General features: G+C 37.9%; 1 protein-coding gene across 2 annotated transcripts in view; it reads left to right on the top strand.

Moving 5' to 3' along the window:
• LOC103721108 (protein ROOT HAIR DEFECTIVE 3 homolog 2-like) overlaps positions 1-15,742 on the top strand; it is a 41,207-nt gene extending 25,465 nt beyond the window's left edge. The window contains exons 15-23 of one of the 2 annotated variants that reach the window (XR_015986960.1): positions 7,946-8,105; positions 9,942-10,066; positions 10,186-10,448; positions 10,525-10,621; positions 10,730-10,885; positions 10,989-11,062; positions 13,008-13,102; positions 13,230-13,326; positions 15,053-15,742. Coding sequence is in view for 1 of the 2 variants with exons in the window: in XM_008811165.4 (XP_008809387.4) it covers positions 7,946-8,105; positions 9,942-10,066; positions 10,186-10,448; positions 10,525-10,621; positions 10,730-10,885; positions 10,958-11,062; positions 13,008-13,102; positions 13,230-13,326; positions 15,053-15,193 (1,239 nt within the window). In the remaining variant the exon portion in view is untranslated. Of the gene's footprint in view, positions 1-7,945; positions 8,106-9,941; positions 10,067-10,185; positions 10,449-10,524; positions 10,622-10,729; positions 10,886-10,957; positions 11,063-13,007; positions 13,103-13,229; positions 13,327-15,052 lie in introns of both variants that reach the window. The other variant, XM_008811165.4, reaches the window with a different exon arrangement.
• The last annotated feature ends 299 nt before the right edge of the window (positions 15,743-16,041 follow it).

Below are 16,041 nucleotides of genomic sequence, written 5' to 3'. Positions count from 1 at the left end.
CTGTGCACTTATCCTATAAAGAATACACTCTAGGTTATAACCATTCTTGGATCTCTTGTTGAAGCTCTAGCTCTGAGAGGTATTCTCTGGCTAATAATACGGCTGTGGAGGGGCCTATTCAAATATGCCGGCAGCCAAATCCAATATGTAAGAAGCTTCGGGCTGCGTAGGGTAGTAGCTCCTGGAAAAGGATGCCTCATACGCACCATATTCATATCTGTATCCGTATAAGTCATAGGCTACTTGTGGCTGCGGGTAGTAGAATCCAATATATGACTCGGAACCTGATATGTTTATAGGTCCTACTCCACATACGGATCATCTGTAGCTGCATCGTGTCCTCTTGAATGATCTCGAGAAGCCCAACTCTTATATGCAAACGTTTTCTTGTGGGCTCTATCAGATCGTGCATCGTGGTCCCTATTCTGTGTAGCATGCATAAATTGGAACTAACTGGTGAATCGAAGACCGCCCTGGGATAGTTTCATATCCTCTACTCTCTTTCTAGCCAGCAGATTTATGACCACCAGAATTGTCATCGCTGCTGTTCTTGGTCTCTGAATCTGAGTGAACTGACTCCTCCATTCTTGTTGCCCAAGGTGACAACCCAAGAGAAAGGAGGTGAATTGGGTTTTTTAAATTTTATGACCTCAAATTAATCTTTAGATGAGTATATATAATTTGGCCTATGTGAGGAGTATAAGTGCAGTGGAAACAAGAGAAGTTAAGCTCTAGACAATTATAATTAAGTCACTTTAAGAATTCAAGCTAGAGCAACTACTCAATGTAATGAAAAAAATAAAACAAGAGGCACAATGCAAACACAATCATGTATAGTGGTTCGGTGCACTCCAAGGCACCTACGTCCACTCTCTAAGTGTTTCCTTGGAAATTCACCATAACTCTTCGGATTACAGTTGGATTGTTTTTCCGGGCTTACAATCCAAAAATCCTTATAATTGGTTTTACGGGATCACTAATAAACCTAAATGTTGGTTTTACGGGCTCACCAACAAACCTACATAGTTGGTTTTGCGGGCTCACCAACAAACCTTACAAAGAAATAGGAGAATAAGGTGTAAAGCTCCTAAATAAACAAATAGGACAAATATGCACTAAAAGAAGAGATAAGAAAATAATTATCGCTTTGTAGATCCTCTTCTCTTCTTTGCTGTGATTGCTTCACTCCTCAAGGAGTTGGTAGAGCTCTTGAAGTCACTTGAATTCTGCTCAACCACCTTTTAGATTTTGAAATGAAGCAATGAATGAAGCTCTCTAGAATTTGCTTTTTTCTTGAATGCTCACTCTAATCTCCTCTTCTCTTCTTTGCTGTGATTGCTTCACTCCTCAAGGAGTTGGTAGAGCTCTTGAAGTCACTTGAATTCTGCTCAACCACCTTTTAGATTTTGAAATGAAGCAATGAATGAAGCTCTCTAGAATTTGCTTTTTTCTTGAATGCTCACTCTAATTTCCCAAAAGATGTCTTTCCTGACGAATAATGGCTCTTAAATACTTCTCTAATCTCCAAATACCAGTTCCTAGCCGTTGGATTGAAGAAACTAGTCGTTTATGACCGTTGGAGCACCAAAAAGTACATATGCAGAACTAGCCGTTATGCCGTTAGTCGTGCTCGGGTCGACTCGGATTTTACTGGGGTCGACTCGAGTATGGCTGGGTTGACTCGAGCTATAGTGGGGTCGACTCGGACAGAAAATTTCAGAGAGCAATTTTCTGATGTTGCAAGCTGGGGTCGACTCGGATTTTGCTGGAGTCGACTCGAACTACAGTGGGGTTGACTCGAGCTTGGCTGGGGTCGACTCTGACAGGAAATTCAGAAAGCAATTTTTTGATGTTCCAAGCTGGGGTCGACTCGAGCTTTGTTGGGTCGACTCGGGCATGGATGGGGTCGACTCGAGCTTACTTGGGGTCGTTTCTAATAGGAAATTCAGAGAGCAATTTTTGATGAAAACTTGTTAGGGTCGACTCGAGTTATAGTGCTAATTTTTGGGGTCGACCCGAACCTTGTGCCAAGCATGCCAAATGTGCCAGATTCGACTCCAATTCTTCTGGGGTCGACTCTAGGTCTGTGCCAAGTGTGCTAAAGTGTGCCATATATATCGAAGTCGGCTCCAAACATCCTGGGGTCGACGCTAGCCCTGATTTTCTGCATCTTAAGGTTAGTCTTGCACATAAAACCAATAAAAGACATTGCAATTAATTTAGGATGCTTGGCACATAAAAGTTTTATTTCTTTGACTATCAAAAAGACAGAATTGCCCTTTAACAAGGAAACTTCACTCTTAATTTTGTCAAATTGAAATTAAGATTTTTTCTTAAGTTCTTCTAATAAATTTGTCCTTAGATGAGTTCTTGAGAGTTATTTTAATCGTATATAAAGAGTGTATCAAGAATGTATCGAGAATTTAGAATGTATCAAGAATGTATCGTTTTTTTCTTTCTTAAGTGTTTATGTACTAGATCAATTAAGTTAATGACATTTGTACTTCCATATAACCTCAATGGCATTGTAAATATCAAAATAACACTTGGATCCTCAATTCTCTCTATCGAAGCTGCAACTGCTTTTCCTTTTTCTCCGATGTTAACCATTATAATTTTCAAAAAGCAAAGGTTTAAGGTGATTTACAGGTTCTATATAAGATGAGATGTAAGCCTCATGTCAAAAAAGCAAGTGCTCAATATAATGCTGTGTCTAGAGAGAGTATCTATTGTAAGAACTACTCATAGCAAGACAAAATGCACTTAATAGTCAGTTTAAATATTTTATTAAACAATACTTAAGTTTGCAATAAAACAATATTTCTTCCATCATCTATTTGTGGTGGTGGTGCATTGCTGAAACTCAAGCGACGCACTCATAGAAGTCTCTTTATTTGATATATCTTGAACATGAAACCCTAGTTCATTTGAAGACAACCTTGTCTTAGGGGTTGAGTCCATATGAGCCTTAAATAAACCTTTCTAAATAATTATTGCTAGTGCTTCTACAATAAAATCAATGTCTAACATGCAGTCAATATTTATATTTACTTTTGCTTAAGGAACTATTTGAGATTTATCAATGGAAATAACTAGTACTATTCTCTATATAGATAGTCTTTTTGGGTTTACGCCTATGGTTGAAAGTATCATTTACTTATTCATCAACAGATAATTAATTAACATTGTTAGGCAACACCTATTTAACAATAAGTCTGGTTTATAGGAAACTAATGCTAGGATGGTTTTCGATGTTCAATTCTCACATTGATTTCTGGTTAGGTTTGGTCACTATGGTTGTGCATGACTTTGATATACACAAGCGGTTTAAGTTTAGAATTACTTGGTCTGGTCTAAATTAGGTTTGCTCAAGTTTGCATTGTTTGGAAAGTTTTATGAGTTGGGTAAGGTGACCCAACCTGGCCCTAATGATTAATCTGTACATCCTATAATTTATTCATGATTGCAGGGACTGCCAAACCATCTTCGACCAGTAGTGTGGGGCATACCGAACTGAGTGGTTTGGGATGTACCGAATCAGATCGATCAGTTGCCAGAATGGTTCAGTCGATCAATCTGGTTCTTGAATAGTATGTTTTGTTTTTTTAATTAAAATTCCCTCTTAATTCTCTCCTTTTCTCTTGATCCTTCTCTCTCTCTCGCCGGATTTCTTTATTATCCTATCTCCCTCTCTCTTTCTTAATTCTCCTCTCCTGAACTTTCTCTCTCGTCTCCCCCATCTCTTGATGCTCTACGATGAATTTGCTATGACAATGCCTCTGCAACGACAATGCTAGCTAGGGTTAGGGTTCCACGACAATGACGACTTCATGGGTAGGGTTAGGAGTTCGTGACCGCTGTTGATGAGGTACGCCTCTCTCTTCTTTCCTCCCTCCCTCCCTCTCCCTCTCCCTCCCTCTCCCTCTCCCTCTCCCTCTTCTTCCTCTTGATATGGTATAGGTACCGATTGCCGGCCGATAGGATCCTTGGTATTGGTTCAGCGAACCTTGTTTAGAGAATGTATGATCAGGTGTAATAAATCATTAACTATACAAGGAGGGAGTAGAGTCCACCAAACCGGTACTAGGACCCGTACCGATTGGTGGGTGAGTCGGTACGGTACCGAATTGGTACCGTACCGATACACGGTTCCGAACCGGCACATCCATTTTTTTAAAGTTTTTCAAGTTTGATCAATTGGTAATTAATTTTTTTTCAACTTTTTAATGATTTTAAGTATAATTTGATGTTTTTTGATTTTTTATGATCCCGGTTTAACCTAATGATGCATTTTGTTGTTTTAAAGTGATACAAAATATATGATTAGTGAGATGTTGCATGCTACAAGAAGTAACATGAAATATTCTAAAATCAACTATTGAGGTAAAAAATATAAAATAATACAATCATTATATATATTTAAAGTACAACATATATACGATATCTAAAATTTTGTCGAGTGGAGTTGCCTCTCGAGATATATGGATTATTAACATAGTCAGGGCACGTCAGCCCACCTCTCTAATCAAGCGGCATTGTAGTATTGTATGTTTATCCCATAAGAAACGCGCTCTGGGTTATAAGCACTCTTGGATTTCTCGCTGAAGCTCTGGCTCTGAAAGATGTCCTTTCGTTGATAATACGGCTGTAGAAGGGCCCATCCGAATATACCAGCAGCAAAATTCAGCCCGTAAGATACTCCGAACTGCGTAGAATAGTAGCAATCGGAAGAAGGTACCTCAAACTGACCATATCCAGATCCGTATCCGTATGGGTCATAGGTTGCCCGTGGTTGCGGATAATAAAATCTAGTATATGACTTGGAATCTAATATGTTTATAGATTCTACTCGACGTGCGAGGTCATCTGCAGCTGCATCGTGTCCTCTTGAATGACCTCGAGGAGCCCGTCTTCTATATGCAATCATATTCTCACAAGCTCTACTAGATTGTGCATCGTTGTCTCTATCTTATGTAGAATACAATAACTAAGACTTATCGATGAATCGAAGACCATCCTGCAACTATATCTCATAAACAGTGGTCTCATATCCTCCACTCTTTTTTTGGCCAGCAGATTTCTGACCATTAGAACTGTCATCGCTACTGCTCCTGGTCTCTAAATTTGAGTGAACTGGTGTGAGGACCTGTGCGGGTGTGTGTGTTGTCCCACATCGGTTATCCATTGAGAAGATTTTGGATACTTATACAGGACTAAGGTATCCAAAAATATCTTTCGGTTAGCCTTTTTGGGTGAGATCATAGGTTGTGACAAATGGTGTCAGAACGAACTCGGCTATAGCCTATGTGGTCTAGGAGACACTGCAACACGAGTTTATGAAGGCTGACCATGGGCCAATCATGGTGCTTGTGATTAAATTTGAATGAATTTGAATCCTTAGCCTGACAAGAACGTCAAAGCTTGAACGGAGAGAGTATGTGAGAACCCTGCGGGCGTATGTTTACTCCCACATCAGCTAGTCGCCGAGGAGATCTTGGATACTTATACAAGACTAAGAAATCCAAAAAATACCTTTTGGCTAGCCATTTTAGGTGAGGTCCAGGGTTATTACAATGGTATTAGAGCGGACCCGGCCCATAACCTATGTGGACTAGGGGACACTGCAGCACAAATCCATTGGGGTTGACCATGGGCCGATCGTGGTGCTTGTGGTTAGATTTGAATGGATTTGAACCTTTAGCCTAACAAGGACATCAAGACTTAAACGGGAGGATTATGTGAGGACCCGTGCAGGCATGTGTTTACTTGTTTTTATTGCATTCAGTTCATGTAATCCTTGTACAGCTCAGATATTGATCATGCTCAGGTCCAACTCAGTTTGTTTTGCTTTTTATTTGTATTGTATATTCGAGTATTGAACATTAAAGAGCAGTTAATTGGTGCAAGATGCAATGTTTTAAAGGATTGTAGAAGCTAGACAAGTATCCAAAAGCTGGCTCACATCTAGGCATGAGGCTGGTGCCAGTCAGACAGACAGAAGTAAGGGCAGCCCAAAATTAATAAATTGTAATGAAAAACCTAAAAGGAAAGTTATAATCTGGTAGAATAAACATAAGATATCAAATAATATATCGTAAGCCAATGGGAATTATCCATCTGACAACATCTTTAATGATCTATAAATTGATTCCACTCTCAGTACTGGAATATGATGTAAAAATTGTCAAAATGGGCATCTAGACAGCCCTAAATTGGAAGTAAGGCAGCCATCTTTTAAGTATTGACAAGATGTTGTAATGGATATGAGACTGAGTCAGCAAATTGTCTAAGTTGAAGAAACAAAATCAATGTCAAAAACTACCGCTAGGGGAAGGCTAGGAAAATGCCAACTTTAAAGCAAGCTTGAGATGATTTCAATAAGTGCAATGCATGGCGTATAGTTGGAGATTTCATGTACACATTAAAGGATTGCAGTAAGAAAACACCTTTGTAGCCGCAAATTCACATAATGAGAATCAAAATCTTTGTGTACGTTTTGGCCAGGAGATGGTATCCTTTGGTTTAGGTTGGTGAGAAAAAATCAGCTCTCATTCACAGGAGAAGGATAACCAATTTATTTTCTACATCAAGTATGACCTGATATTGAGACACATTCCATTTCAGGTCGTGGTTCTTGCAGGGATTAGTTAACGATTCAAGTTCTTAGTGCCTGGAATATTCTACCTATGATAATGCACCTGCTTTGGAATCCTCCTGGAGTATCGAATCCACATCTGCCTCCAAAGCGCTTCTATATTAGAAGTGTTTCTAAAATATGAAATATCCATGTCCTTGAACCTGCACCCACATCTGTTTCTGATCCTATTAACTAAGTTGAAGAGACATTTGGAGAAGAATGTGTAATGACGGGATAAGTCTTGTGCTTTATTTTTTGCTAATGGGTCAAGTTGGGCTAGGACCAGCCTAGTGCTGGCTGAATCGTTTAGGCCAAATGTGCCCTGTATTTAGCTATAAAGTCAGGCCTGAATTGAGCTCAATAAAAAAACTTGGGGTGTTGAACTTGGGACCGAACTGGCCTAGCCCATACTGAAATTCAAAGAAACATCTTCCTAATTCCTTCCCAGTTAAATGATTCCACTAATTTCATGTTTCAAAAAAAATGCAAGAAATTTACTATCATCATTGGTTTCTGGTGATGGGATGTGGATCTTGGCAGAGTCGTGATGATAAGTTGTTGAATCTATAGGAGCACCTCTCTTGCACCATCCAAGAGGGAAAGGCATGGGGAGGCACTGGAAGAGAGGGAAAATTTAGGATGGAGGATGCATGTAGAGTGGACCTTGGCATTGTGAGGATGGTTTATGGTAGAAGAAGAGGAAGGGAGGAAGGGAGGTCGGACCCATTTACATCCCTATGCTTAACTGTAGCTTAAATATATACAAGTTACTAGTGTTAGGAAGGATTTTGCAGGAGTTTAAGAGGCTGTAAGTTATTTATTTGAGGATATAAATTTTGATAGTTACTCTTGATCAAAGGCTTATTGGTTGTTTATAGGGTTAAATACACCTTTCTGGTTTACACATGAAGAATTATGAATACATGAATGCTTTGTGAAATAGAAACAGATGGTCCATACTCTTCTGTTACCCATTCTGCCTTTGCCTTTGCTTTGGAATCTGATTTATAATAATAGTGGAGTTTGCAGGTCCCTTCTGTTGTTAGTTCAAGTCTTAAAATTTCATATGGGAAGGTTTTCACAAAAAGTGTATTTTGGTACTTAAAATTGGAGAAATTTCTACAAAGGAAGTTTGGCATTCTTCTCTCCATGCGAGAGGTCCACCATAAAAACCCTGGTGGCGGCTTCCTGCCATAGCTAATAATGATGTAATATCAGAGAGTTATATGTATGGCTATGTTTTCTTCTAAAAACTTATGTTAATTATGATTTACTGATATTTCTAATGCTTCTTTTATTTTGCTGCAGCTTGTTCATCCTGCTTTCCGGGCAATGTTGGGGCATCTACGTTCTAAAGCTCTTGATAAATTCAGAAGTGAGCTTGAACAGTCGGTGAAGAGTGGGTTCGCTGCATCAGTTCGCGATTGTACTCAGTCTTCTTTGCTTGAATTTGATAGAGGATTTGCAGGTATCATCTCACTTGAACTGTTAAACATTAATTTTCATGGTCGAGTGTTTCTTAAGTTTTAAAGGCATTAATGTAATCTAAGCATCTGCTAATCGACATAAGCCAATCTAGAGAGCTTCCCAGTTCTGTACAAGTTCTTTCTTGATACTTCTTTATAAACAAGTTATGCATCTATCTGTCCACAATTAATGTTATCTTAAGGGTTGTGCCAGTGGAATTTGATAATTTTGTGATTATTCACCTTTTCTAAGAAAAGAAAAGTTATGTTTAAAATATTCTTTTCCATACACTTAAAATGTATTAAAAACAATGAATTGAAAATTCATACCCTTTTATAGGGTTTATGCTTTCCTTTCTGCTCCTTTGCGATCCAATAATTACTGCAAGATTTAAGTTTGAAAAATGACCTCACACAACGAAGCAATGTGACTTGGATGTAATGACCTCTAAACATAATTTTGATAGTATGATATTAAGGTGCAACCATACAAGTCTTGATCAAATTGTGTATAATCTTATATTCTACTATTCTATGTATTTATTAGTAACAATATGTTTATTTGAAGTCGGAAACCAAAATCATATATAATATCTGAATTCAGATTTTGATATGCTGTACCAGTATGCATAGTGAATTAGATCAGTTTACCCAGATTTCTTTGCCTTCCTATATATGTTGTAATGAATTAAACATGACCAACAAACTTTATCTATACTTTTTGGGTTCAGTATATTTAATGCTCCTTTTACATTCATTTATGTTAAAATTTAAATCCACTATTAAATGTAAGCTTACCACTTTCACAACTTCAATCTTGATCGTTTATAGTTTTCCCCCTCTCTTGACCTTTCAACCCACTTGTCATTGCATGCCCTTGCATGGTATGTTGGTTCATACTCCTATCATAATAATCATTCATTATGCTTACTGCAATGCACTTCGTTCTGCCTTAATCCTTCCTAGGGTGCCTTAGAATCTCCTCACCAATCTCATATATGACAATTTCTTTCTGTGTAAAATCTTTCTTGTTCAAAATCCTAAATTCTACAAACTTGTTGGCCATAAAGGTCATGTTTCTTTCCTCTGGCTTTCAGGGGTATGTGGTGATCACATGAACACTCGACACTCCAGAAGCATACTTTGCAGTTTTTGATATGTCTTTGTCTTTGTATTTAGATAATAAATGCTAGATAGTGAATATGATGCAATGAGGAGTTTTTGATTGAATGTTGTCTTGTTCTTTCACAAGGCAGAACTGCAGAATTAAGGTATTATGCTGAATTTGGAAGACTGAGAGATGTTATTTTTGGTGCTGCTGAACAATAGATTATATGCTTAATTGTAGCTGTGAGACATATGGAGATACGAGATAGCGATCAACAAATCCTTTTTAATGGCTATCTCTTATATATGACAATTACTTGGATGTACATGATTATGAAGCGTGACTGAGGAACCTTAGAAGTTTGTGTACAAGTAAAATAATCTATAGGTGGCAACTGAGCTCTATGCTTCTATAGCAACAAATGCCAGAAATGGCCCTTCTGAAGAAAGGAGCTCTCACACGTTTCAGGAGGGACAAACACAAATACATGGGTATGAAAGTGGAGAGGAAATCACATTGATGGAGAGTTTGACCTATAATAAGAATGTGTGCTGAGACAAGTTTCATAAAGCAAAAACCTAGTGGATATTTTTACTGTCATTGTGCTTCACTATCTTCCTATATTTGCAAGTTTCTGTCATTCCCCACTTCGTGAAGCCTGACATGCAGTTATGCTTATAAATGCTGTACTGCTAGATCATTGTCGATATTTGTTTTTCACCTTCTTCAGATGTGAAAATTAAGCATGCTAATTGGGATGCTTCCAAAGCAAGGGAGAAGCTTCAACGTGAAATTGAAGCACATGCATTGTCTGTTCTTGGTGCAAAATTGTCGGAACTTAGAGCTGATTACCAGGTTAATAAATTTTATTTCATGGACGAGTTCAATTTTATCAAGACTTTTAATACGTAAAACCATCATCCCACATAATAATCAAAATACTTAATAATTTGGGATGAAATTTTGTTTTGCAGAGACAAGTAACTGAAGCACTGGCTGAGCCTATAGAGTCACTATTTGATAATGCTGGGCAAGATACTTGGCCATCGATGAGGAAACTCTATAAGCGTGAGATGGAGAATGCTTTATCAAGGTTTGCAAATTCTCTTTCTGGGTTTGAACTGGACCAGGCAACTTATGATAAGATGATGGCCGAGTTAAAGGACTATGCAAAAAGTCTGGTGGAAAAGAAAGCCAGAAAAGAAGCTGGAAAGGTTTTGATACATATGAAGGATAGGTAGCTATGAACTCCTATTTATTTCATCATGTTGTAGTTTACCTGATATCTGATGTCATAATTGGACTACTTCCAGGTTTTCAACTATATTTAGTCATGACATGGATTTGATGCCAAGGGCCTGGACTGGGAAAGAAGATATAAGAACTATCACAAAAGAGGCCAACACTGCAGTATCTACAATTTTAATTTCATTTTCTTAATGATGCATGAACCTGTAGCAATCTTTCTATTTCCTTAAGAGTTTGTAGTGTTTTTATTACATTTTGATTATGGTGCAGGCTTTGAAGGTTTTGTCTGTATTGGCGGCTCTACGCTTAGATGACAAACCGGATAAAATCGAGAGTATTCTTAAATCAATACTTATGGGTGGCTCAGCTTCCCGAAAGAGTCTTGAAGCTGCAGCAGATCCACTTGCTTCAAACACATGGGAAGAGGTATTATTTGGTTATTTTCTCTTGTCATGTGTCAAAAAAAGCAGTGCATGAGTTATTGTATTTGTTGACCAGGTTCCTCGAAATAATACATTGATCACACCAGTTCAGTGTAGGTCAATTTGGAGACAGTTCAAAACAGAAACTGAGCATATTATCATCCAAGCAATTTCTGCACAGGTATGCATCCTTGAATTGATTGTTGCCTTAGTTCATCACCTTGGTGGGGTGACTACGCATGGTTTTTCCTCTTTTTTTCTATTTTTTGTCATTTATTTCATTAGTTTTCTAATTTTCATGTTTTCTGTGAGTTCACTTTCTGCTAATAAATCCTTTACATGATCTCAACTTTTAGACATGGGGAAAAAAGATCATCTTAAGTTATTAACTCTCACTTCAAGTATTAAATGGTGGCCCATTATGCTTTAACTAAATTGTGTGCTGGAGCACTGGCTTTCAGAAAACTGGTGCTGTTAAGATGAAAACTGGGGTGAAATGAAGAGATTGCGAGTTTGGAGATCCTGTAGACTATAGAGAGTCAAGATATTAGTACATCAAATGATTTTTGATTGATTATGTTGTCCTGTATATGAGTGGGGTTGTTCCAGCTAAATTATTATGATCAGCAATTCTAGCCAGTCAGTTTCTTGTACAAGATCAGGTATTCTGCTTGCTAATCATGAATAACTTAATGTGGTGTGTCCATCCATCCATCCATTCCCTAAATTTATTCTAGGAAGGCTTCCATTAGTTCAGTGCGGAAGGCCCTGGGCAAAATGGAATAAAACAGATTCCTTTTGGATGGAGGTTCCATGCTAAAGGAGCTTTTGTCTCCGTGTGAGTAAGATGATCACTAATCTCAATAAAGAAATATAAGGCCTCAGGTTAAACTACAAATTTTAAATCCTAGGGGAGATTATGCAGTAAAGGGTTCTCTCAGTCCCCAGTTAAAAGAAAATGTTTGGAACTCTGTCAAGTTATAAAAGGCCTGAAGCGTTATTGTAAAACAGAACTCCCTCTGCCTTTGTCTCCATATGAATGAGATTGCCGAAATAAAGTAAGACAATTTCTCAGGCCCTTATTTATTTATTTTGATGAAAACCTGGGAATGCCTGAGGCCACATTGAAAAGCTGAATTCTATCTAATGGAGGTTCTACCACAGAGGAGATTTTGGCTTCCAATTAAAATGAGATCTCTGGTTCTCAATATAGTTAAGGTTTCAGGCTCCATCTAGTGGGGATTCTGCTGGAAAGGAACCATATAGTTCTATTTATATAAGATTGCAGTCAAATTACAGGAAGGCTAATGCACTGCCATCCGGGAGAACTTCACCTAACATATGGTTGATCTGTTAGTTTCATTTGAATAAGATCAATGATCCCAGAGGGTTTATAATGAAACATAAATTAAAAGTTCACTCAGAAGGATCATGTATCCTACTTCAAAATTATGAAAAGACTGGACTGTTATTAGCCATTGTTTTCTTTTTTAAAGAAACGATAGTTTGGGGGGTATTCTAAGGATTCATCAAAGGAAAGTAATAGGGGATTTAAATCTTTAATATGTCTTACTAGTCAGAGTTTAACCACATTCATCTTTAAGACAAATATATGGCAAAGGATAGATTAAAACAACTCCTGTTGCAAGATGTTGACAATATCATGACATAGATATGGAAAGCTACCCAACTAAATCAGAAATTCCCTTGGGCCTATTTTAACCATAAAAAAAGTTTAAGTATCAAAAATTGCCTAAGGCACAATCAGTTCCCTTCTTTGATTATTTGTGGAATACTATTGGCCTTTTAATTATTTTCAGAATAACTATGGTCTCATTTTGAAGTGTTGTAGGTTTGAGATGTTTATTTGTTGTTTAATTTAATTGCATATTCTCAGAATATAGCTAGTTATTTTGCCTATGCCTAAAATGGCCTTTTCCATTCTCATGTTGTGTATAAGCAGTTCAACAAATTTGGTGGGAGAAGGAAGCTCCCTTTAATTTGTGGAAGAAAAGCTGCCTGCATTTTTATTTACGAGCAGGGTTATTAGCTCTGCTAATTCTCTTTTTTGAGCTTGTTATTTAGTCATATATTTATATTATGATATATTCCCGCCTCCACTCCAGGAAGCTCACAGGCGCAGTAATAGGTGGCTGCCTACTCTGTGGGTAATTGCTTTAATTGCAGTTCTGGGTTTCAATGAATTTATGATGCTTCTAAGGTAATATCTGCTATCAAAGTTGTCTCGTTGGTTGTTGAATTTGTTTAATTTCCCTTTTTATTTTTTGGTTTCCATATAGATTTTTATCTTTCCCAAGTGACACTTCTATTCTGTCGTAAATGAACAGGAATCCTCAATATTTCTTTGGACTGTTTCTTTCTTTCTTACTGTGTGGAGCTCTATGGTTTCAACTTAATATTGCTGGAGAATTCCGCAATGGCATGGTAAGAAAATAAAGTTTTAATAATGAGTATTAGGCATCAATGTTAACCTCTGAGAGTATGACATTTTGTCATAAATCACACTGTTATTATTGCATTATCCTATAGTGATTAATCAAGAACAACTATGTAACTCCTGCGTAAGAAACTGATCTTCGTAAGTTGACAGCATCTGATGAGCACGTTATGTTGATTGCATTGGTGGCCATGTGTCTTATTAGCCAAAGAGACCAATAGAGTATCAGTTTTGAATTCTTGTTTCTTTCAGATCATGATGATACAGTCCCTCCAAGCATAGTCATCATACAGAATGTGTTTTAATTCCTCTCAATTGAAATCATTAGATACTAGTCTTTGGCATGTGTTATTCACATGAGAGGAGGTATGGATGATGGTGTTTCACCACGTGGAAAGGGAGTGTTGGTGAGAGTGAGGGGGGGATAGAAATCTTACATATGATGGATGGGATGCATGGATGGTAGGTCTTAAAAAAACTGTGATGTCATTGAACATCAGGTGTGGCCAGACACAAACTGTTTGCAGTTACTTGTTAGCATAGAAAATATTAACTCTTAATTAGGTGTTATGTCATTCTAAAATAGAAGAAAATTGTTGCTGAAGATATGTTACAATTTGTAACAAGATTGTTTTCATGGTTTTATCCTCATTTTTTTGGATCAACAGTCAACTGCGGATCAACCCTTCAACTTACTCATCATGGTGAGGATTGTCAGTGTTACTGAATCATGATAAGGGATGCCATGGTCTGGTATGGTGGGCGATCACAAATAAAGGCATATTGAACGGGTATCCTTGACTGTTTAAAAGACTTTAGAAGAGCAAAGGGCAGTTTGAACTATCCTATGAAAATATATTTTCTTGTCATGGCAGGCCTTTACCATGGATCAGACGCGAGCCCTCATTTTGTTTTCGACTGAAAAGTTTTATAAAAATAAGAGACTTCTTTGGTGCATGAAATGCTCTAATGGTTTAGTATTGGTTGATGGGTGTGGAGTAGGAGTGATTAAAGTGGATTATAAGATTGAGAGCATTAAGGTTTAAAAAACAGGGACAACAAAAGAAAATACATGGAATCTTTTCAGATTTTCTATGTTGGTTTTTTCTAGGAAGGGGCTGATTTTCTATGTTATTAATAGTCGAACCAAGTTCAAGCATGATGGGCAAAATTCAACTTTTTTAACTTTTGGCGACTCATTTTCCAGTAACCATACTTTGTCCCTTAAAACACTATGATCAAGGTTCGCCGCAGTACTAGATCTTGTACCGGTGCCACACTAGTACAATGTTGGTACAGTACGGTATGAAATTTTTTTGGCATACCGAGTGTTGGTACACCATCCGTACTAGGTACTGGTACGGTACGTTATGCCCCATACTGTTCGGTACGGCATACTATGACCATGATGAAGTATTGAGGAATTATTAGCGAAAAATTGCATGTCCAGTCATAATGGATGGATCGTACATGGAAGAGGTTCGGGCTTTTGCCTGTCACCTCCTATTGTCTTAGCATGGTATAGTATGTCAGTGAAGGTTGCAGAGCAGTGTGATATTACTTGCTGTTTGATTTCTTCGATTTATAATTTTGGTCAAAGCGTTTTTGAAAGAGGTTATTTACATTGTTTATCAGATAACTTGGATCTTTACTTTATTTAATCTCTTCAATTTATCACTCAAATATTCTCTAAGGGATCGATGATTTTTGCAGCTTCCAGGACTTCTTGCACTGTGCACAAGATTTCTGCAGGCAGTTACGAGCCTCATAAGAAACTTGCTGACAAGCGTCACAGACATGAGACTCCAGTACCTCCCCAACCACCCAAGCCAATTCGTGCACGAAGTTTCATGATTCAATCACAGAGACAAGCTTCATTTAGCGGTCCGATACCTTACGCATTATCCTCTTCACTCCCAGTTTCTTCTAAAAGCGGTCTTGAGTGCTCAAGCATGTCAACAGAGTCAACTTGGAGAGACCGACTATGAGGCGAGCTCTTCATAAGTTTGTGTGATCGTCAAGCTATATACTGATGGCTATGTATACTTGCCACCTGTTACGAGTCACCAGAGGTAGCATTCATCTGCCTTCATGCTGTTCATCGAGCATCAGTTCAGTTGTTACATGGATTGATACCATCAGATGCTGCCTTTCATGCATACCTGTTGGAACAGTTGTCTGAGGACTAGACTGGTCTTTTAACTGTTCATATTTGTATTAGCCGCATAAATATTTATAGTAGGTACAGGCATTCTATCAAGAATCACTTGTTACATGGATTGATACCATTAGATGCTGCCTTTCATGCATACCTGTTGGAAGAGTTCTATGAGTGGACTAGTCTTTTAAATGTTCGTATTTGTATCAACAGCATAAATATATATAGTGTACAAGCATTCTACCTGTGCAGTGTGTAGTGACAGATGCCCTTATGTGGTTTTTCCTTGACCTTGATTGTCAATGAAGAACAGGTGTCTGAAGAACTGCAAATAAATGCAGAGTTGATTTCAGAATTATCATTCTGAACATCCTTTCTAGTTTTAAGAATGACAACTGGAGAACCAAGAGTTAGAATTGGCCGGGTCAATCACTTGGGAGGTCTCTGAAGAGTTGAACAGAAAAACTCCAAAATGGAGGAGGGATGCAACTGGCGGCTGTCAACATGGTTGTTGCTGTCCAAGGAGTAGGCCTAAAAACGGATC

Source organism: Phoenix dactylifera, chromosome 5 (genome assembly GCF_051530095.1).
Source record: "Phoenix dactylifera cultivar Ajwa chromosome 5, Ajwa_hap1_PhDact_Kaust_v1.1, whole genome shotgun sequence".
Classification (NCBI taxonomy): domain Eukaryota; kingdom Viridiplantae; phylum Streptophyta; class Magnoliopsida; order Arecales; family Arecaceae; genus Phoenix; species Phoenix dactylifera.
This window is presented reverse-complemented; position numbering and strand designations above follow the sequence as displayed.